This window comes from Mercenaria mercenaria, chromosome 16 (assembly GCF_021730395.1).
Source record: "Mercenaria mercenaria strain notata chromosome 16, MADL_Memer_1, whole genome shotgun sequence".
Taxonomy (NCBI): domain Eukaryota; kingdom Metazoa; phylum Mollusca; class Bivalvia; order Venerida; family Veneridae; genus Mercenaria; species Mercenaria mercenaria.
The window spans coordinates 40,207,211-40,231,293 of NC_069376.1; the positions used below are offsets into that span (position 1 = coordinate 40,207,211).

The 24,083-nt window shown below is 37.0% G+C and overlaps 1 protein-coding gene across 1 annotated transcript; it reads right to left on the reverse strand.

The window, feature by feature from the left end:
* Positions 1-2,687: 2,687 nt before the first annotated feature.
* On the reverse strand, positions 2,688-23,389 carry LOC128549313 (desmocollin-2-like). Its single transcript, XM_053525893.1, has 10 exons — positions 23,281-23,389; positions 22,740-22,901; positions 21,622-21,747; positions 20,281-20,469; positions 9,559-9,752; positions 8,387-8,524; positions 6,861-6,968; positions 4,582-4,747; positions 3,255-3,356; positions 2,688-2,917 (listed from the first exon to the last, which is right to left on the reverse strand). The coding sequence occupies exons 1-10, from the start codon at positions 23,387-23,389 to the stop codon at positions 2,688-2,690; spliced, it is 1,524 nt and encodes a 507-aa protein (XP_053381868.1).
* Between the last annotated feature and the right edge of the window lie 694 nt (positions 23,390-24,083).

Consider the following 24,083-nt stretch of genomic DNA (forward strand, 5'->3'; position numbering starts at 1 on the left):
AATCATATGATCATTATATGTATTAAACTACATGTTCCTGAATGGCTTCCAAGCCATATTGTCTGTACTTTGCAGCTTTTAGTCTCACATGCTAGTGTTCGTTGTATCAAACTGTATCAAACAGCTTCCCATTCCCAAAGGCTACTGGTCAGTATATCATACTGTCTGTATCTAAACAACTTCGAATTTGAACGATTACATTCATCATGCATCAATTAAATGGCAATAGCGCGCATTCATTGTTGTTGGCACCACTTCATTTTAAAGTGCCCAAACTGATGACTTCTGTAGGCATGCTACCGACGTAAACTTGCTTGTTTCTAACATACTAACGTTTGTTTCCGTTTATAGTACCTGTTATTATCATTTACATGGGTTAAATAGGATTCTGTTACGTTCAATGATATAAACCGTACATACGTTTAGCTTGTAAAACACGCACTGGCCGAACCCCTCGTACAACTCTGGCAGGAGATTTCCTCATACAGAGGCGACTGAAAACACAAAGTTTGTATAAAATGCAAACAGGGGGCCAAATAATATTAGGGATAAAAACGCCATAAACAATTGTTTTTCAGAAGAAATTGAAATTAATATAAAAAAAAAACAAGAGCTGTCTCCATAGGATGACACATGCCCCCGATGGCACTTTAAATGAATAGTTATGGCCGATGTTAGAGTTTAGGACCTTTGACCGGAGCTGGGTCTTGCGCGCGACACGTCGTCTTACTGTGTCACACATTCATGCGTAGTTATTTTAAAATCCATGCATGAATGACAAAGATATGGACCGGACACGCCCATCAATGCACTATCATGAAAAATGACCTTTAACGTCTAAGTGTGACCTTGACCTTTGAGCTACGGACCTGGGTCTTGCGCGCGACACGTCGTCTTACTGTGGTACACATTCATGCCAAGTTATTTGAAAATCCATTCATCGATGACAAAGATATGGACCGGACACGCCCATCAATGCACTATCCCTTAATGTCTAAGTGTGACCTTGACCTTTGAGCTACGGACCTGGGTCTTGCGCGCGACACGTCGTCTTACTGTGGTACACACTCATGCCAAGTTATTTGAAAATCCATCCATCGATGACAAAGATATGGACCGGACACGCCCATCAATGCACTATCCCTTAATGTCTAAGTGTGACCTTGACCTTTGAGCTACGGACCTGGGTCTTGCGCGCGACACGTCGTCTTACTGTGGTACACATTCATGCCAAGTTATTTGAAAATCCATCCATCAATGACAAAGATATGGACCGGACACGCCCATCAATGCACTATCCTTTAATGTCTAAGTGTGACCTTGACCTTTAAGCTACGGACCTGGGTCTTGTGCGCGACACGTCGTCTTACTGTGGTACACATTCATGCCAAGTTATTTGAAAATCCATCCATCGATGACAAAGATATGGACCGGACACGAAAAATGCGGACAGACTGACAGACAGACGGTTCAAAAACTATATGCCTCCCTTCGGGGGCATAAAAAACTGAAAAATCTGACTAAAAACCAATGGCGTTGTACATAATGATAATAATAATAGTTATTGTAACAATTAATATTAATAACGAAATAATAGTAATGATAACAGCCTTATTGTAATAAACAGTCATCACCGCACCCCTCCCCTCGAGGTCATTTTACCTCTATTGCCAAATTGCCAATACCAGCGCTTCAAACATCTGGTACGCCCAGACGAGCTGCATACAGAGGTTCAAACCTCAAACCCTACCCATCCACCTCCCACCCGGCCGCTTAATAGTGGCATCATATACTATTTAAGAAAGAAATACTACACATTACCCTGCCATAGAGCCGTACCAACAAGTTCGTTTATTAAACAAACCTTGGAGATATAGCTAAGTGTTGAAATGTAAAACCTTTTACAAAAATTTAAGAACTATCACCTGCTGTTTTCGCATGATAAACAGTTATCAAAAATTTAAACAATGCCGTGAAATCTCTGAAATACAGTGTCTTAAGATTATTTTTGAATGTGTCAAGTGATTTACTTTTGCGTAGTTCTAACGGGAGTTCATTCCAAAATTTTGGACCAGTAGTACGGAAACTTCTATCATTGAATGTTTTGCACTTGTTGTATGGAACAACATAACGACATTCAGAATTTTCAGACGAATTCAAACCTTGTCAACTAAGAATATACCCTGTAAGCAATTCCGTTAAGTACAGAGGCGCTCTGCCTGTGTGACAGCTATACATGAAAGTATCTTGAACCCAATTCTTGCTTTCACCGGCAACCAATGTAAGTGGTACAATGCTTGAATAGAACAGTCAAATTTCCTCCTGTTAAGGACAAGTTTTGCACACGTTTTGAATACGTTGCATCTTACGCATCTCACACTTCTAGAAACAGCTAAAACATTTCAGCTCTATGACTTCCTCAAAACGTTAAAGGGTATACCCTATATTTTCCCGAAAACAATAAAGAAATACTGAAACCTTGCAAGATTACATAACTTCCTAAATCACTCAAGGGTAGCTAAAACATTTCCAGAATGAAGTCCGGTAATGATAGACGAGATATTCAAGGCAGAAATTTGGACGAACGAACATTAACAACTTTAAATGCAAATTGAAGGGAGGGGAATGGGGAAGGGGGCACAAAAATCTGCTAATTATTTGATAACACTCCGATATAATAATGAACCTTACCTTCCACCCCCAGCACAACAGAATCTTCTCAATAAGAATGCAGCTAGGCCCAGCGCAAGCAGGCCCAGGAGGATGGCGGGTATGAGCCACATGAGAAGATCTGAGGTAGAAGAGGAGGATGAGCTGGAACTAGCTGCTGCTGCTGCAGCTGCTGCAGCGGCTGCTGGTGGTTCACATACCATCACACATACCTGAGATTCGTCATAGTTCTCTGGGTTATCTTGGTCTAGAAAATACATCAAAACGTAAATATATATATACTATTATGTAGATCATTTGTTACATCAGATTGTACAGAAATGTTAGAGCTAGTCATTGTCATTTTTGACGAAGGTACATTCAAAGGAACTGGTGTATGACAATATTATTAGGTAAGGAACCAAGAGAGAAAATACTGAGTGATTGTCTACTTTTCAACAGCTCTTTACATTACGCTGTGCAACGGTTTTGTGCTGCATATACAAAAACACCTTTTAGTGCACCCTAAATTTCATTTATACAGAAAAGGCTATAATTAATGTTATTTAAACTGTCTATCTTAAATCTGAAAGAAGATTCCGTACCATACACTCTAAGAGTGCTCGAAAAGGTTGTGCCTAGTGGGTAACTACTGACGTCACCGTATGTAAAGCCACCATTTCCATCGTAAGCAAAAGGACCAGTTCCTGAAATAGATCGTGTTAACGGTAAGTTAATTTTGTTACTCTCATTTTTTTCCGGTCAACGGTAGTACGTACTAACTTTAGTTTTTAACCTTTCCTTTACATTTTTTTTCTTAAGTTGTTGTTTGCCATATGTTAATGATTTTAAATAATGGTAATACCAGTTTTCTTTTGAGCCATGCCATGAGAAAATCAACATAGTGTGTTTGCGACCAGCATGGATCCAGACCAGCCTGCGCATCCGCGCAGTCTGGTCAGGATCCATGCTGTTCGCTAATGGTTTCTCTAATTGCAGTAGGCTTTAAAAGCGAACAGCATGGATCCTGACCAGACTGCGCGGATGCGCAGGCTGGTCTGGATCCATGCTGGTCGCACACCCACTATGTTGGTTTTCTCATGGCACGGCTCATTTATCTATCGAGCTTAACAATTTTACAATCATATTAACTGGACTGTGATATCTACCACTTACAGACATTTTTCACTACAGAACAAAATTATTTCCAACACCACATAATTTCAATAAAAATTTCTTACAAAAATTGGTCGAACAAATCGCAGTTTTGAAAATTTCTTATGAACGATTTTCATAATGGTTCAATAAATTGGTCTAAACACCAAACATTTATGATCATAAGTTGAGGCCCTTAACCCTGGGACGTTCAATTATAAGCATTATAGAGCAATAAGTACACACAGAAAGTTATTGTACAAACTATTTTTTTAAATACACTTGGGAAATATATTTTAGTTTTGCGTGCTTTGTTGGCAATAAACCACGGGTTTGAGTTCGGATGCGTAGTAATCAAACCACGAAGTTCGGAGTAATTAATTACGACGCATCTGAAAGAAGAAACGTGTTTTATTTGCCAACGAAGGACGCAAAACTAAAATCTATTTCCATTTTAAAACGTTCGAATAACACCAAGAAGGGATACTAATCTGGAATAAAATGCGGTTTTAAATACGAGGGAGTAAACCAGAATAGCCAAAAGGTAGGTCATTTTGCAAAATGTGTTCTAATCGACAAGACAATACACGGTAAATCCTTCTTTGTTTATATAAAAGAAAATCTTATGTTAGAATAGTGAATAAATACGGTTGTAGCCTAACTGATTTTAATTGCGGCTATATATTTTCCAAAAGATATAGTGCATACATATATATCATTCTATAGAAACTTTTATGACCAAGAATGAATCTAACACTTGAAATACTGCCGAATTACCTATAAGTTCATAATCATGTATTCTGTGCTCAGGTAGCACGTCGTTATCGTCGACAGTAACCTGCCCAAGAGTGCCGGATGTAGTTCCGACGGTTGCGCAGAAAATATATGACGTCTGGTCTAGATAGGGCTTATTATCGTTTGATTCATTGATTTCTATGTTCAGCTGAAGAAAAAATATTAAATATTCACAAGATAAGCTTTCAGAAAAATTAAGTCGGCGGTACTCTTATTTACACTGTTGGTCATTGGAAAATATGTGGCTATATATGAGCCACACCATGAGAAAACCAACATAGTGCATTTGCGACCAGCATGGATCCAGACCAGCCTGCGCATTCGCGCAGTCTGGTCAGGATCCATGCTGCTCGCTGACAGTTTTTCTAATTCCAATAGGCTTTGAAAGCAAACAGCATGAATCCTGACCAGACTGCGCGGATGCACAGGCTAGTCTGGATTCATGCTGGTCGCAAAGCCACTATGTTGGTTTTCCCATGGCGCGGCTCATATACACAAAGACAAGGAAAATCACACAAATTACGAAAGTGGCACATATTTAAATAAAAGCTTAGTCATATCACAAATACGCTCTTGAATCATACTAATAAAACATGTAAGAGTCATAAGGGACCGTACCGCTCACCTGGGAACCCCAGATGACCCGATTTGAACCTGACCAAGGGCCTAGAAAGACGAAACATTCTGGCCAGATTTCATGTTTATCAGATAAACATTTGACCTCTGGAATGTTAAAAGGTGTTTCCTAAGATTTGACCTAATGATCTCGATTCTAAAGCAAGATGACCTATTACGTATTTTTACATGGATTTCACTTAAACGCACATTCTTAACGTGTTCACATTAATCGGAATTTAACATGAACTAGAACTAGTAGCATGCCTTTAAAAACAAGGCAGTCTGAAAGACAGCTAAATCCGGCGCCACTGTTATGGATAGAGAAAGGGTAAACCTTTGACTTTGAGCTGTGACCTTGAACTAAGATGGCTGACTCATGAATTCTGCACATCGTCTTGATGAGGTGATCATTTGACCAAAGTTTCATGAAAATCCTTCAAGGGGTTTAGGAGATGCAGAGCTCAAACCTTTGACCTTGAGTTGACATGGCTGACTCATGAGTTCTTGGTGAAGTGATCATTTGACCTAAGTTTGATAAAAATCCTTCAAGGGGTTTAGGACACAAAATGGAAGGCTCAAACCTTTGACCCTAAGTTGTGACCTTGACCTTGAGCTGGCATGGCTGACTCATAAGTTCTGCACTTTGCTTTGATGAGGTGATTATTTGACGCAAGTTTGATGAAAATCCTTCAAGGGGTTTAGGAGATACAGAGCGGACACGAAATGGAAGGCTCAAACATTTGACCCGAAGTTGTTACCTTGACGTTGTGCTGGTATGGCTGACTCATGGGTTCTGCACATGTCTTGATGAGGTGATCATTTGACCAAAGTTTTATAAAATTCCTTCAAGGGTTTAGGAGAGACAGAGCGGACACGAAATGGAGGGCTAAAACCTTTGACCTCGAGTTGTGCCCTTGACCTTGAGCCGACATGGCTGACTCATGACTTCTGCACATTGTCTTGACGAGGTGATCATTTGACCCAAGTTTCATGAAAATCCTTCCAGGGATTTAGGAGATATGAAGCGGACACGAAAGACGGACGGATACCATTCCTATAACCCCCACCACTCGTGGCGGGGGATTAAAAAGAGTTCATAAAAACATACTGACATAGTTTTAAGCAAATCTTAAAGCTATATTACCTCTATAGTGTTGATAAAGGCTGTATATGATTTACCTAACCAACTTAGTTTTTACGTCAAGATAAACCTAGATTTGCCTAAATTCCGCATAGATAAACTTTCCGACCAGGACTCATATAGAACAAGCTGACCTCTACAGTGTTAACATTTGACCTATTGATCTGTGTGCAGTTTTAAGCATAACCAAACCAATTTCAATCTCGGCCTTTTTGTCATATGAGCCGCGCCATGAGAAAACCAATGTAGTGCAATTGCGATCAGCATGGATCCAGACCAGCCTGCGCATCCGCGCAGACTGGTCAGGATCCATGCTGTTTGCTAACGGTTTCTCTAATTGCAATAGGCTTTGAAAGCGAACAGCATGGATCCTGACCAGACTGCGCGGATGCGCAAGCTGGTCTGGATCTATGCTGGTCGCAAATGCACTATGTTGCTTTTCTCATGGTGCGGCTCAGTTATTAAAACAAACATTGTGACCAAGTTTCCTGTTTCAGATTACCGTAGTTGTTGTCGTAAGGCCTCCTTTATCTGTGGCTGTCACTGTGCACGAAATTGTTTCCACACCTAGTCGCTTTGACGCGTCATCCAGATCCCACTCCTTCAACATCTGTGAAATAATATTTTACGTCATCAAAGACATCACAATATAATGTTCACATCATTCCAAGGTGTCACATTATAACAGTTACGTCATTCAGAGGTATCAGGTTATAATATTTGCGTCATTCCTAGGTATCAGGTTATAATATTTACGTCATTCCGAGGCGTCACATTATAATATTTACGTCATTCCGAGACGTCATAAGATAATATTTATGTCATTCCGTGGTATCAGGTTACAATACTTACGTCATTCCGATGTATCACGTTATAATATTTTACAACGTGCCTAAGAGTTACATTATAATATTTATGTCATTCGGAGGTTTCAAGTTACAATATCTACGTCATTCCATTGTATCAGGTGACAATATCTTCGTCATTCCAAGGTATCATGTTATAATATTTACGTCATTCCTAGGTATCGGGTTATAATATTTACATCATTCCTAGGTATCACATTATAATAGTTACATCATTCCGAGGCGTCACATTATAATATTGACGTCATTCCGAGGTATCAAGTCACAATAGTTACGTCATTCCATTGTATCAGGTGACAATATCTACATATGTACGTCATTCCGAGATATCACGTTATAATATTTACGTCATTTCGAGATATAAGGTTACAGTATTTACGTCATTCCGAGGTATCAGGTTATAATATTTCACATAATTCCTAGGTGTCACATTATAATACCTACGTCATTCCGAGGCGTCACGTTATAACAATTCTACATCATTGCAAGTGTCACATTATAATATTCTTCATCATTCCGAGGCATGCATTTGTAGAGAATCCGCAATGGCAATCGTAAGTTTCTGTTCGATTACGTTTTCTCGGTGCTCTCCAGTTGTTATGGAAACCATTACTTGTACTGCGAGTTACATTTAGTGTCAAAAATGTCCACAAAAATAACAACAACAACAACAACAAAGATACAAACGGACGAGAATCGCACAAAAACTGCCGATTGTCGTTACGGGAAACATTAACTTAAGGACGTATGCTAGAATTTGGTGCGAAAATTTTCCCAATAACGGAATTTCTTCAAACTTTGGATATTGAAGGACAATCATCTAAGAAACAAAAAAATGCAATAAAAATCATAGGTCACCGGTATCGAAAAAGAGTTATCTGCCCTTGAAAACCGCATTTCCCCCAAAAATGACGTTTTCAAGGGCAGATAACTCTTTTTCGATATCGGTGACCTATGATTTTTATTGCATTTTTATGTTTCTTAGATGATTGTCCTTCAATATCTAAAGTTTAAAGAAATTCTGTTATTGGGAAAATTTTCGCCCATCTCATATACAGGGAATTCTAGCGTACGCCTTTAACAATGATGCTGAATATTACTCAACATTATTTATATATCGTATGTTTGATTATAAAGAATTCGGAATTTTCTGAGCTTATACCGTGACACAGGCAGTTTTTTTGTCCATGACAAATACTCCACCACCGCCTGGGCAGTCCATTGTATATGTATAATCTTCGTAGTTGTCATCGTCAGTAATTTCATTAGCAAAGTCTGGACAGGATATCACTGTTCCATGCTGAAAACAGTACAAAAATCTAGAATACTTTCTCTGTTTCATGACGGAAACGGATCACATGAAAATCTGGACAGTCAATATCTGTAGAAAACAGAACACACAAAAATATGGACAACGTATTTCTGTTCCGTACTGGAAACAGAAAAAAAAAGAAAATCCTGACAATGTATTTTCATGCTGAAAACAGAATGAATGAAAAATTGGATAGTTCGTTTCTATTCCATGATAAACAAGAGCACCGCAATGCGGAGCAATATACGCCCGAAGGTATGACCTTTGACCCCTAAGTGTGGCATTGACCTTGAAGCGAGCCAACATGCACTTCTGCGCGTCGGTAAATATTTGTGTCAAGTTTCTTTGAAATCCTTCAAGGGGTTCAAGAGTTACAGAGCGGACACGAAATTGCTAACGGACGGACAGACGGACGGACACCGGCGTCATTACATAATACATCCCTTCGGGCGTATAAAAACGAAACATATTCAAATAAATACAGTCTATCTCAGTTCTCTATTCGCTACTGAAAACAGAACGAATGAAAATCTCGATAGTCTATATCTAATCCATACTGAAAACACAACGAACGAAGCTGAAGATCTATATATATCAGTCTCATTCTGAAAACAGAAAAAAATAAAAATCCTAACAACAGCCTACGTATCTCTATTTCATTCTGAATACACAACAAAAGAAAACCTGATATATGAACACATGAAAATCTGGAGTCAATCTAGATTGCCGATCAAAAATCGGCAAGGCATGTCTACGGATTAAAGGGCGGCATTTAGCAAAAGACCAAAGGTAGGAGGGCATATTTAAAGGGCAGCGTGGCGGCAGTTTAAAAGGAAGGGCAGGTGAGGCGCCCCGCTGCGTCGCTCTAGTAATAACACTACTGGAAAGTCTATCTCTGTTCCATACTAAAGACAGAACACATAAATACCTCTAACAAACTTTAATTGCCTAGATTTTTACAAATGACAAAGAGTGTACGTCGGCCACATCTTAGATCTATATATTCAACATGAGGTACTTACACCGCCCTCGTCGGGATTTGAGATCGTCCAGGTAGGCCTGTCAAATGATGGTTGTTCATTTTCATCGTTTACTCGTAGTACAATATCCTGCACCTCCGAGTCAGCGTAGCCATCGTTAACATGTACCTGTACAAAGAACTCGTATGGATTCATGGCTTCAAAGTCGACGTCAACTTTGGTCTTGATCTCTCCAGCTGATTGAAAGAAAATAATCTATGAACTAGAATCGATCCTTTCGACATTAAATGAACTATATGATCGATGACAAGTCTCCAATACTGCATGCCTATACACTTTTATTGTGTTATAACTGAAACATTGTATATGAGCCGCACCATGAGAAAACCAACATAGTGCATTTGCGACCAGCATGGATCCAGACCAGCCTGCGCATCCGCGCAGTCTGGACAGGATCCATACTCTTCGCTTACGGTTTTTAGGTTGAAACCGCGAAGCGGTTGAGACCTATAATTACCGTATTTCAAAACTTGCAAGAATATCATACTGACAGTTTTCACTGAAAGGCCGATTAATCCGCCGTTAGGCTTTTTACCTGGTTTTCAGGCTAATCGACAGATATATACTTCTATTGATATTCTATTCTCTAAACATTGATCTACAGTCCGTTGATATTTTCATACATATGTAAATACAATAAGGTTGAAGAATGCGCCATTTCGCATGAGGAAATATGTTTTTAGGTATGTTGACCCATCATGACTAATTTGAAAAGTGAGGGCTTTAAAACATGATGTGTCCGAAGCGCATGAAAATATAGCGATAAAAATATAGTTCGAAAACGTAAATTACAAAGATTTCTCTAACTTATATATAGTCTTTATTACATATTGCACTAGTCAGCAATAAAACTCATTATTTGTACTTGTATGTACAATTATACATGCGATTCTCCCTACCTGTCCCGACTTCTACGCAGTGCTTAAAGTGGCAAAGGAGATCACTGCGTAGGAGTTTTCTAAAAATAGATTAGCGTTCTGAATTACTTCCCTTTATTTCTCAAGTTTTCCTATTTTTGTACAGCTTTAGTAAAGATCGATTCATATTTTTTATTTTCTATATTTAATTTTATCTTTTAATTTTTTTTTTTTTTTTTTTTTTTTGACGATTGGTGTGAAATTGAGTCAAAATTTTTGTTTAAGTTTTTCTTTTTTTATGTAAATATAGTTGTAGTATATATAGCAACTTTTCCTCTCTGTCGAACTCTGAGTGCTTGCATTTAAAAAAAAAAAAAAAAAAAAGACAGACTGTAACATCCTGACTGGAGTACGTTTAGGTCTCATTGGCCGCTGTACTTACAGTCTCAATTTGGCTTCTAAATTCATGCTTACTGGCCGAAACTCTCTGGAAATTGCAGAGTGGTAATCAATACCCCTACATTAGAACCAAAACATACCTTAAGAACATGAAAAGGGGCATGTTCGCAGTCTATACTCTACGTGGCATTTATATGTTTCATTGTGTCTGAAAGGGCGGATGGACCGTAATTAAACTTAAATAACTGAACTTTGTCGAACTCTGCCCGCTTAGCTCAGCAGGTAAGAACGTTGGTCTACGGATCGCGGGGTCGTGAGTTCGATCCTCGGGCGGGGCGTATGTTCTCCGTGACTATTTAATAAACGACATTGTGCCTGACATCATTAGTCCTCCACCTCTGATTCATGTGGGGAAGCGGAGAACAGGTTTGTACTGGTACAGAATCCAGGAAAACTGGTTAGGTTAACTGCCCGCCGTTACATAACTGAAATACTGTTGAAAAATGGCGTTAAACCCAAAACAAACAAATCTGTCGAACTGATGGGGTCTATACTCTACATAGCTTAAATGCAATACTGTGCCCTTACACGGGCGGAAGGACCCTTATTAAACACAAATGACTGAACTCTGTCGAACTGATACGTTCTGCATGCAATAGTGCTGCTTCTGCTGATTCAATATGTAATGATTACTTAGACCTCGCTGTAAGTTAAAATTTATCATTCCTTGTAAATCGTGAATGTGTCAGGATTTAAGCGGACTTGACGTAGACGTGTAACAACGTTACGCCTGTTCCGGATTTGTATTAAAAGTGTTGTTGAATTGAAAGAACGCCATAATGTAGAAAACTCGAAATTAAGGCCATTAAGCCGAAACGGTAATAAAACAGAGTGAAAACTTCAGAGTCTTTAAAATGTGTATAAATGTAGTTCTTTTCTTTTCTGAAAACTTTACGGAAGTCGAAACAGCAGGGTTTTGGGGTACATAGATCTTCAAGTGTTTCCACGCTTGATAGTCCTTTTGATTTACTGATTTATCACCACAATTTAGCAATTCTTGGAAATTTCCTTCAACTTATAATTAGAAAAAAAACTTGACACAATACTGGAGTTGAACTGTTGGAGATCTGATTACCAAGAGAATAGCGTCTGATACCCTGGTGAGCATTAGGACCATAATGGCCCTTTTGTTTGTTTTAGCTTTCTTAAAGGTGGTCAATCACATTTAAACAACATTTAATGACATTTTTTACTTTTTGTATATTCTGGTAGAGAATTATTTAAGGAACAAAAAGACCGATTACATAGAGTTAGATTCCTATTTGAAATGTATATTTTATTATTTTTATAAAATTTTGTAATTACTCCCCTTTAATATGAAAGTATATAAAAAGCAGGGTATTTCTTTTTATTTCGATACAATGTCTAGTTTTACATTTGCATTTGATAGACATATCAACTATTAAACAATCTGAACCAAAATTCAAGTTTTAAAGCTGTGTGTAGCTTCTGAATTCATTTATTTCCAATCTGTCTTGGTTGCGCAACCAAGATAGGCAAAGGGAGGTAATAATAATTTTTCAAACTTGCGTTTCTAATGAATTCCATCTAAATACATATTTTTTAATGCAAATATTTTACAAATATATTACAATATGTCTAATATTTATACATTTCCTTAGGCAAAGTATGTTTATCAAATTTATACTTATGATAAAATAACTCTATCTTGGTTGGGCAACCAGGATAGGAAAATGAAATTTTAAAAATACCTCCAGTGAAAATATAATTTGTATTAAGTGTTAAGTGAACATAAATGAGTGTAAATGATCAGATGCTAAAGTTTCGAACAAATCCGTTACATGGCCAAAATCTGATTATCCACCTTTAAATGATAAAGTTTGGGAACACCGGGAGCGCATTTATGTACACAATGATTTGATTTTGTAGTTACTGTTGAATAAATGGTTTGGAAAACATCGTCTGCTACTGATTAAGTCATACCAAAGCGAGTCCGTTACCAGTGCCTTTGTTTAAGCTGCGTTGACCTATCCTCCATTATTCTCATGGTACAGGGCGCACGGACCTTCTAATTAAATTGTCTGCTCAGATTCTAGATCGATTTCGGGGATTATTGTACCTTTTTATTACATGTTAAACCTAGCTGTTTGTGTAGAAAAATATCTGAGGAGATGCACATGACTACTTATGGGAGTGAAGCCATGGTCATGTGACTGATACACGCGATGGAAACGCTAATATTGTATAGGTAGACATCAGGAAATACATACTTTTACTTTCATTTTACCAATGAGCTTCGACTAATTTTTTGAAGTATATAACGAAGCTTAAAAACATCAGCAGACATTCTTCTTTACAATCCAACATTAATAAAGCTGATATTTGACATGAAAACGGCCTTTACTAGCCGGGAAAATTACACTATATATTTATATCGACTACATTCGAGTAGACCACGGTAGAATAACTACCTTCATGCCTTTAATACCAGCTCCTGTGAAACTGAAGGCTACATACATACTTCTTACCAGAACAACATGTATTTTGTCAGACTGCACATCAAAAGGTTTCAATCTGTCTGTGCTTTCAGCGCTTTGATTCTAATCGCAATAGGCTTTGAAAGCGACCAGCATGGATCCTGACCAGACTGCACGGATGTTGGTTTTCTCATGGCGCGGCTCAATTATGTTAAATCATTGCACATGGTCTTATGATACTGAATCTTGATAAACTTTTTGTGGTATTGCTTGGGGGTTACAGGTTTGGGGTTGGGGTGGGGATTGCACGTTTTTATAACTCGTGGATCAACTCATTTGTTGCTTTTAAATGAGTATAAATGTATACTTAGTATGCATGCATTATGATATTGTATAACTTCTGTTAACGACACCTTTGAAAAATGACACCTCTAAAGGGTGACACCTCTGAAGGGAGATACATCTTACAAATGTCACCTCCGACAAGACTGACACCTCTGAAGAGCGACATCCCCAAAGACTGCGACACCCTGACAAGTGACACCTCTGGAAAACGACATCCCCAAAGACTGACATCTCTTAAGAGCGACACCCTGACAAGTGACACCTCTGGAGAGTGACACGTCTGAAAAGCCATACCTCTGAAAAGTGACACATCTCAAGAGCGACTTCTCTGAAGAGCGAACACTTCTCTATAAGGGCAGATTTTTTTTATTCATTTTAAGATTTTTTGTAGCAGACATATCTCTCTAAACCATCAGTCCCCACATGTACAATGAACTTATCTTATTCTTACCAGCGGTACTGACTCTTAAGTTATTGCTCTGCACGTGTGTTATCATAATTATCATAAGACGCAATGAAATATGTTTCGACAATAAACTAGATATATAAAGGATATTTGTTTGTTTTGAGTGAATATGGAATATATCTCACTGAGAAGTGAGAAAATTTCAAATATTTGTGATGGCCTTCTGTCATGTTGTAAGGGGACAATTATCTATGTGTATACATGTAAAATATTTTTGCTAATCCAGCTACAGATTATCTGATCATATGTAGATTCATTATTTTAGCTCCATTTCTTATTTTGAAGTGCATTAGTACCCTAATACAACTTTCAGTATCTTAATAGCTTCTACTCTTATGGCAGATTTTAGACTATGATTAGCAAAGATATTTTAACTTTTAATTGTATAAATGTAAATAGCATAGTGAAAGTTCATTGATGCTTGATCTTAACCCTTAGCATGCTGGCGGCAAGTGATTCTGTCTTTGCAACCAGTGCAGACCAAGATCAGCCTGCACATCCGTGCAGTCCGATCATGGTCTGCACTGTTCGCTATTCAGTCTGTAAATTTTCAGTAAACACCCCTTCAAATGATAAATGGTACTGTCCAAATTGAAAGATGGACCAGTCCATTATAGAAATATAGCAGGGTAAGGGTTAAGCACAGGCTTAGACTAGATCCTAGACTATGATATCTTTTTACATTTTTATGATTGAATATATAGTGAACTGAGCCAGTCTATGTCCTATGTCCAATATCATAATTTTAAGGTACTTACGCCATCTTGAATTTAGGGTGACCTTCATTTGAGGTGTGAAAATAATGTGAACAAAAGCTTTCAAGTGCAGCTGTTCCAGAGTACAAAAACAGCTCACTTTGCAAGACCTGAACTAAAAGTAGCTGTATAAAAAGTAAAAACTAAAATTTGGAAATAAACAAAGAAGATATTTTACCTGTACCAAATTTTTGGTTAGATTTATAAATCCTTTCAAAATACTTTATTAAAAATTCATGAATGGCAAAAGTTAGTTCAAAGTTTCAATTAGTCACTAAGTGCATAGGAGAATTGTCTTTCTGAATAGAACTAAACTTAGTACAAAATCTGTTTTCAAATCTGACCATCTCATGTATTAAAACGAAAATAAATCTGTACATATCGCTATTTTCAGCATACATAAAGTAGTGCAAAGTGCGGACAATGATTTTTTCTACGTATGGTGTACAAAACTGCCTAAAATTGTAAGAGAAGCCTCAGACTTATTGTGAACAAGATTTGGCAACGATCCAAAATTCTTTTCAAGGATTGTGTAGGTATAAGAAAGGTTTAATTTATTATAGTGGAATTTATGTACTTTACGCGCTGCTTAACTCACAGAAAATTTGGTGGATTAAATGGAATTTTCGGCACTTCCTGCGGTAACTACCGAAATTACTTAACGTAACTTTCTTACACATACGTGATTGTATATTTATAAATTATAAAAACAATCGAAATGTTTGCTTTATCATGATATATGCAAATATTTTCAGACAATCTTGAAACATTTGGCCACAGTATTTCCGCATACTGCTCCGGGACAAGTTCGATGTTTATAGTGATTCCTTATTAGATGTTTCATGCATCGTAAACTAACCAATTTTGATCTATCGACTTTTTATACAATATGAGAATTTATGCAGCATGCTTTTAAAAACAGTGAGAATAAATCGCAGAAAAAATGTACAGCCAAATATGTTAGGAGGTTATACAATTTGTATACAATTGTAGATCACGAAACATTTTACAAAATGCAATCAGCTGAACTTCCGGCGCGAAAACCTGATGATTAAAATCAGCAATATCGCAACAGTAACTTTTCTGTATCTTGGTCCTTCGTTAAACAATGATATTTTTTCACACTTCCATAGATTTAAACTGATGTGTACTGAAATTCCGGCATAAAAATGTACACTGACGTTACGTTAGTGATTAGTGCGATGTTGACAGCGGAAGCAGCGGTCCAGTACTAAGACTGTCTACAAAACCAATGATAACAGGTTCTTTATCTGAAAATTACGAACATTCGGATCAGTGTTCAGTATACACCTGAAAATAATAGACTTGCTATTTGCCGAGTGCACACTTGTTTTCTATCGTCGTTAATATAAAGTAGACTAGTAAATATTCGTACATATGCATAATCTCATAAACACTTCTTAATGTGTGTTCTCTGAAATTAACAAGTAACTGGCTCAACTGAGACACCATACTTCAAAGTAAATTCAGTTTATTCAACACGAGGTTCAAAATGCACGGGAGTCTCGTGATAGTACATGCCTTTAATTTCACATGGTTGAAGTGTAAACAAATAGTTAAATTTGCTTCGTTTTATTTCTCACGGAAAAGATCGGACGGTTTTTGGTTGCAGGTTTATCCCGCTACCAAAGTTAAGTGTATTTTTGACAATCATGTAGCATCTTTATTTGATTCCAAATCACATCCAAGTTCATGTGCTACACAAAGTAGTCCCATTCATGAACAATGCGGATGAATTATCAAAGATCAAGAGCAGTTCTTAATCTTCCTCTATCCATTCACACTGGCCATTTAGATTATATAAGATCTGTCAATGATTAGGTATACAGCCAATGGTTACATCACTGACTTCCAGCTGTTCATGTAAGGTCAAGTAGAGTTTATCTTAGATATGAGGCACATTAGTATTTGTATCTTATACATGTATATTTATAGATTGGCATTTAAAATGAAAATAACTCTAGCATCTCAAGGCTTTGATTTATATTGGAATAATTATAGAACATACATGCATTTAAAATTGAAAGTTGATTGTTTTCTACAGGACGTAAAACTGAAACAAGTAAGCATTTTTACTTTTTCAGCAATGTTTCTCAGGTGAACTTTGACATTGTTTACAAAGAGATATCAGTTTTGTGTCATCTTGAAATGCGTTGTTCGGCTGAAACGTGTAGTTCCCGGAAAAGTTCTAAAATGGTTTACTTTGGGGATTTTTGTTTTATTTATAAATTCAACACAATGTGCAATATTTCCAGTTTTTGAAAATGATTGAAATTCAACTTTATTTTAGAAAAAGTACCGATCTTTCATTAATATTTTGCCAGCGGATGCTTACAAATTTTAAGTGAAACGGCTTTCTTGTCCAAGGGAGGTGTGGAAAGCAAAAAACTATCATTACACATTGCGTTTATTCTTTAAATGTGAATGATCCGTAACAGATAAGGAGATCGGACAGTGAAAAACTATACTAAATGGATATCTCTAACCACGAATAAGGAGACATACATATTTCAGTAAGGAAATCTGAGGTAAAAGAACAATCATATATTTTATTCCTTGAAATAAACATGGCGGCGAAATATTTTAGAAAACCTGTGCACGTGTTTTGTGCATTAATTAGAATGTTTAACGACATTTTCTTGAAAAAGTAATGCTCGTGTGCACTATTTTTGCATTTCTTTGATTTGAAAATAAATATTTTAGAGCAATTTAGGTTGCATACGATACCAAAATTTTGCACCAAAAATGTTCACTCATTTTCTTCCAAAGCACTGTGGAGATAGGGTTCAGCGTAGCTTTCATGCTCTCAAGTTTACCTACAGATATATCTTTTCAACTTTTGACATATATATTTTATGTCCTTGCATTTCGAAAGCTGTTTCAAGGATTCTGATTTTTCACATAAATTTCTAATTTCAATTTGCGGAAGTGCCTTAACATCATTGCTCTGTGAAAATCTCTAAAATAGACTGGCTTTTGTCTCTATGAAATTGAATTCGACAAAAAAGGGGGAAAATGTAGAAATATATTTCTTATCAGTCTAGTGGCTAGTCTTGCACAGGCTATATCACAGCTAAATAGAGTCTCTCGGTAGGGTGGTACTTTCTTCTGGAGTGGGGATGAGGATCATGATCTAAATGTTTACGATTGTCTCCCTTGTTCCACAGTGGAATGCTCCCAGTTGTGATAGAGTATGTGGTTTTGGTTAAGTGATGAAATGACAAATGTGATATGTTAAAAAATTCTGTGATATGTTTCTTGTAGTTCTATGTTAGAACGGCCATTTACAACTCTTGCTGGTCAATTTCATGTAATGTTTTATGTATTGTTTCATGTAATGTATGTAAATGGATGAGACAATAATAAACAAATGTATATATTTTCATGAGCACGTAGCGCGAGTGAAAAGGTAAAAATTTTCTCACTTTGAGGTGATATATTCTATATTCACGAAAAACAAACAAATTTTCTTTTAAATTTTATGCTTAATTACGTTGAGATATGTATTTTGCAATAACTTTTAATCTCAGAGCGGAAAATATACTATAAAGAACAAAGTGCGACTACAATTTTCATCATGTTTTAAGAAAATAATTCAATATTTATACACAATGTACAAGTAGATCGGCATTTACAGTGAGTGATATGCAGTGAGTGATATGGATTATATCTCACTGATAAAACACAGTATTTCATCAGTTAGCCTAAAGTAAAACTGTTTATTTTATCTTTATGCTAACTGATGAAATACTGTGTTTTATCAGTGAGATATAATCTATAACACTCACTGCATATCACTCACTGTAAATGATACAGCTTTGCCGACCTACTTGTACACTAAGCGCTCATGAAAATATTTGAAATTTTCTCACTTCTCAGTGAGATATATTCCATATTCACTCAAAACAAACAAATATCCTCCATAGCACCACTTTACAACTAGAATGTGTCTGTAGGACACAGGGTGTGCCCCCCTCCCCTCACACACACACTGTTATATTTGTCACAAATAAGGGGAAATCATAACTCTAGAAATAGGGGGTGGACCCAGCTGAAAAATAGGAGGTGCGCAAGTTCATATCATGATAAAGATTCATGCAAGGTTACATCAATTTATATCAAATACTTTTTGAGCTAGGCGTGTCACAAGGTGGAAATGCGCATTTTTGACTATTTCAGGGACCATAACTCTAGAAATAGGGGGTGCGCAAGATCATATCATGATTAAGACTCATGCAAGGTTTCATGAATCTATATCAAATACGTTTTGAGCTAGGCATGTCACAAGGTGAAAAGTGCATTTTGGACTATTTAAGGGGCTATAACTCTAAAAACAGAGGGCGGAGCCAGACGAAAAATAGGAGGTGCGCAAGTTAATACCATGATAAAGACTCATGCAAGGTTACATCAATTTATATAAAACACGTTTTGAGCTAGGCGTGTCACAAGGTGAAAATGTGCATTTTTGACTAATTCAGGGGCCATAACTCTAGAAATAGGGGGCGGACCCAGATAAAAATAGGGGGTGCGCAAGTTCATATCATGATTAAGACTCGTACAAGGTTTCATGAATCTATATCAAATATTTTTTGAGCTAGGCGTGTCACAATGTGAAAATGTGCATTTTTGACTACTTCAGGGGCCATAACTCTAAAATTAGGGGGCGAAGCCAGACGAAAAATAGAAGGTGTGCAAGTTCATATCATGATAAAGACTCATGCAAGGTTTCATTTATTTATATCAAATACTTTTTGAGCTAGGCGTGTCACGAACTTCGGAAGGACGCACGGACGGAAGGACGGTCTGACACACGGACAAGAGCAAATCTATATGCCCCTACCACTCATGGGGACGGGGAGGGGAGGGGGGCACAAATGATCATTGCTTTAACAGAAAAGTTCGAAAACAGGTTTTTCATCACATGTAAGAATTATTCAGTACTATGTTCCATCAATGATCAGTCATCAACAGTCATGATCAGTTAACTGTCATCAAAAAAGATTTTTTTTTTCAAGAAGTTTAAGTGCTCACTGACTTTCATTACATATGTTATTTAAAGACATACTTTGCGCATCTTTCATTAAAATATTTCACCATTAGATATTAACTTTATCTGTCGAAAAAGGTTCAACAACATTAAATTCATCTGAATTGGCTTAAATTCTAACTCAGGTCAGGATCCATGCTGTTCGCTTTCAAAGCCTATTGCAATCAGAGAAACCGTTAGCGAACAGCATGGATCCTGACCGGACTGCACGAATGCGCAGGCTGGTCTGGATCCATGTTGGTCGCAAATGCATTATGTTGGTTTTCTCATGGTGTGGCTCAAATGATAACAAATACAATTCAGTATACTCCCTTACTTTCTTGGTCACATTCAAAATACAGGTCTCCGTCACCAGGGAACACACAGTAATGCGTCAATGTATCTGTAGTGTCGGGATCATACACGGACATCTGAAACACTGTGTCGCCGGCGGCATACTGGTTTTCCAAGATTCCGACTTTGTCCTTCTTCGGAAGGTTGGTAAATACAGGAACTGTGTTTATTTCTGAATAATATTTTGCACAATTATTCAAATTTGACAAGGAAATGTTTACTTTTAACCTTTACCCTGCCTAATTTCTAGAATAGACTTGTCCATCATTCAATTTGGGCAGTACCATTTATCATTGGAAGGGGTGTTCACTGAAAATTTACACAGTGCAGACCATGATCAGCCTGCACGGACGTACATGCTGATCTTGGTCTACACTGGTCGCATAAGAATGATTACTTGCCGCCTGCAGGCTAAAGGTTAATCAAAGGTTATTTTTCCGACAGTTATAAAAGGGGTTTGATACGTCAATCTGAAAATTATCAGCACAGAGCAAACTAGTTATTGCTTAAATTTGCCTTCTTCATACAAGCACATATTTCATAACGATAGAAAAATAATAAAAATAAGATTTGATATTAGACTAAAACAAATTTTGGCTTTGATAAAGTTTATTGTTTTATAACAATACACGTTCTTTAGATGTGCATTCGCCATTTCATAAAAGCAGCTGAACCTGAAACATACTTCTGCAACATATAGCTGCCTAGCACAATATACTAAAACTGTGTGAATAAGTATAGTGTAAAATTAGAGACATGTCGCCTTGTTACGGTTAAGTATGAGTAAGCATGAGATTCTTGCCATGTCGAGTTGTTCTAAGACACAGCAGCTCGACATCAGAAAAGCTTTTTCTTAAGTTGTCACATTCTGTGTCCCGCTAACCTAATAACTAGGCAAATTTCAAGAAAAGACCAACATATCTAGGTTGCTAATTCGACAGATCTGTGTTGAATTTCGTGTAAGTTGGTGTAAAAATGTTGTTCTGGCGCCCTACATACATCGCCAGCCGGCATAACAGAGCACAAAAAAACACTACATACAGTTTCTTTACATGTTTGGTGTGCTGTCAGGTCTTCGTTCCACCGACACTCCACATCTGCTGTGTTGCCGACAATCGACATAGTAGTAATCAGGAACCATAAGGTAATAACGAGATATTGGAGTGTACACTAGTTTTTGGCATTCTAGCCCGACATTTCCCTCTACCTGAGTAACAACACAAAATATAACCCACAAGTTTAAGCTCTGGCATTGGCAATGAAATACCTGTACAAAATAATTAAAAAACAAACAAACAACAACAACAACAAAGAACCGACATACCATTGAGTTTAAGAATCAAATCTACCGGCGACGTGTTCTGATTATATTCATCCTCGACCTTTATCGACATTATGTATACATCGTCGGGATGAGAATGTAGGTCGACATTGCTCACTATGTCTCCATCTAGAAACAGAAAATAACGCAAACTTCTTTTACGCGTCAGTTAAAAAGTTCTTTAACGCGTCAATTAAATCAGGTAATGTAAAGCTCTTTTACGTGTCAATAACAATAGGTTTCATTCACAATAAGCATTATCACTCAGCAGTAACACACAGTTGTAGGAGTCTCGAAAAAGCGCCATTAAAGAACTGGACCCGTAATGACAATCGACAATTTCCGTGCTTCTACGTATTCTAAGTTGTCACATATTAATTTTATTAACCAAAATAAACTGAAAATAAATTAACCAAAATTCCCCTTCTCGGTAATTGATACACTTGAAAGGTAGACTGACTTTCCAATAAACAATGGAATATCGATTTTCACCAGGTAGCAGATAACCGAAATACGTTAATCCTTGGTATAGCCTAAGGGAAACAATCCAAAAATGCACGAATTGCCAGGTAATCAAGGGAGGCTACAATGTAAAATTGGCTATGAAAGCTGGCAATGGAATGCAATTTCAGCATTCCTCGGTCATTACAAAAAGATATTTTCCATATCAACCGGAGAATGCCAAAGTCAGCACGGAAAAATACGTAAACAAACGAAAATTGCCGATTGTCATTATGGGTCCATTTCCTTTAACAACAACACCAATAACAATAGGTAATGTGAAGTACTGTCACTTGACGATAAGAATACTTAATTACGTAACTTTGCATGTGAAGTAATTTAACAGTTTTGATTTAGGTACCAGTGTTTCACTTTGTTTTGTAATGCACGTACGTCATCTGCGCATGGGAACAACCGACTAAAGACTATTATCAAAATGCAAATTTCAATTAAAATTTAAGGACTATTCTTAAGAATGGTCAATTATGTAGAACGAAGAAACTTGTTCGGAATTCATCAATTACAACCGTAAGTTAAATCACTTTACCAAATGTTTTACTATTTTTATACTTTTGTATTGCTCATTTTGTGACATATACGGATAACTTGATAAAACTTACTTGGAGTCATTGTAAAGTTGCACGTCGCGGCTGGTTCGCAAGACACCATAGAAAATGTAATCTGATCACTGGGGCTTGTTGGGTCAATAGCAGTCACAGTATATACAGTGTCCGTCGCACTGTAATCTTTGGCTACAAGTTCAACTTTCGTAGCAACTGAACCTAACAAAGTAAAGATATACTCCTTGTTCACTTGTTAACGAGTCCAGCTTTCGCAACAACATCACTTAATACAGAAAAGATATATCATTTGGCTACAAGCTCAACTTCCGTAACAACGGCACCTTACACAGTAAAGATGCAATCTTTGGCAACAGGCTCAACTTTCAACGGCACCTTGCACAGTTAAGATACAATATTTGGCTACAAGCTACACTTTTAACGGCACTGGACAGAGTAAAGCACAGTAAAGATACATTTTTGGCAACAAGCTCAACTTTAAACGGCACATTGCGCAGTAAAGATACAATCTTTGGCTATAATCTCAACTTTAATCGGCACCTTGCACAGTAAAGATAGAATCTTTGGTTCCAACCTTAACTTTTATCGGCAAATTGCACAGTAAAGATATAATCTTTGATTACAACCTCAAAAGAATATAACACAGTATGTAGACATGTATACTCTTTGGCTACAAGCTTATCTTTCATAATACCAGCGCCTAACACAGTAATTCATAATAATCCACTGAAAACGTGTACAAACAAAGCTGTCATAGGAGACAGTGCGCTCGACTATTTCGATGCTGGATAGTGAAACTGGGCCCATCTTAGGAAACTGGAGCTGTCACTGGAGTGTTTAATGACTTCAATGGTGGATGAAGATATTGCACAATAGCCTAAGTCTGTATCAAAAATATTAGGTAATAAAGGAAATAAAGATAAAGTATATCAAAACACTATATAAGTATAGTCCAAGGGAAAAGGGGGCATAATTCATTAAATATTGGTGCAAGAGTTATACATCTTGTGACATATGATATAGGTAATGATGTGGAACAACTACTTAAAATCTGAATCAAATCGGTTTCATAATAACCGAGATTTAGTTAAAATGCATCAAAATTTACCTTAAATTCTAAGTAAAAGTGGGCATAAGTTATGAACAATTAGTGCCAGAGTTATGTACCTTGTGTCATATGAATTCGGTGATGATGTTGAACAATTATTTTAAGTTTGAATCAGATCCATTCATTAATAAGAGTGATAGAGTGAAAGTGCATCAAAACTTTAACCTGAAATTCTAAGTAAAAAGGGGGAATAATTCATTAAAAATTGGTGCCAGAGTTATGCATTTTGTGTAATATGATATGGGTGAAGATGCTGAACAACTATTTTAAGTTTG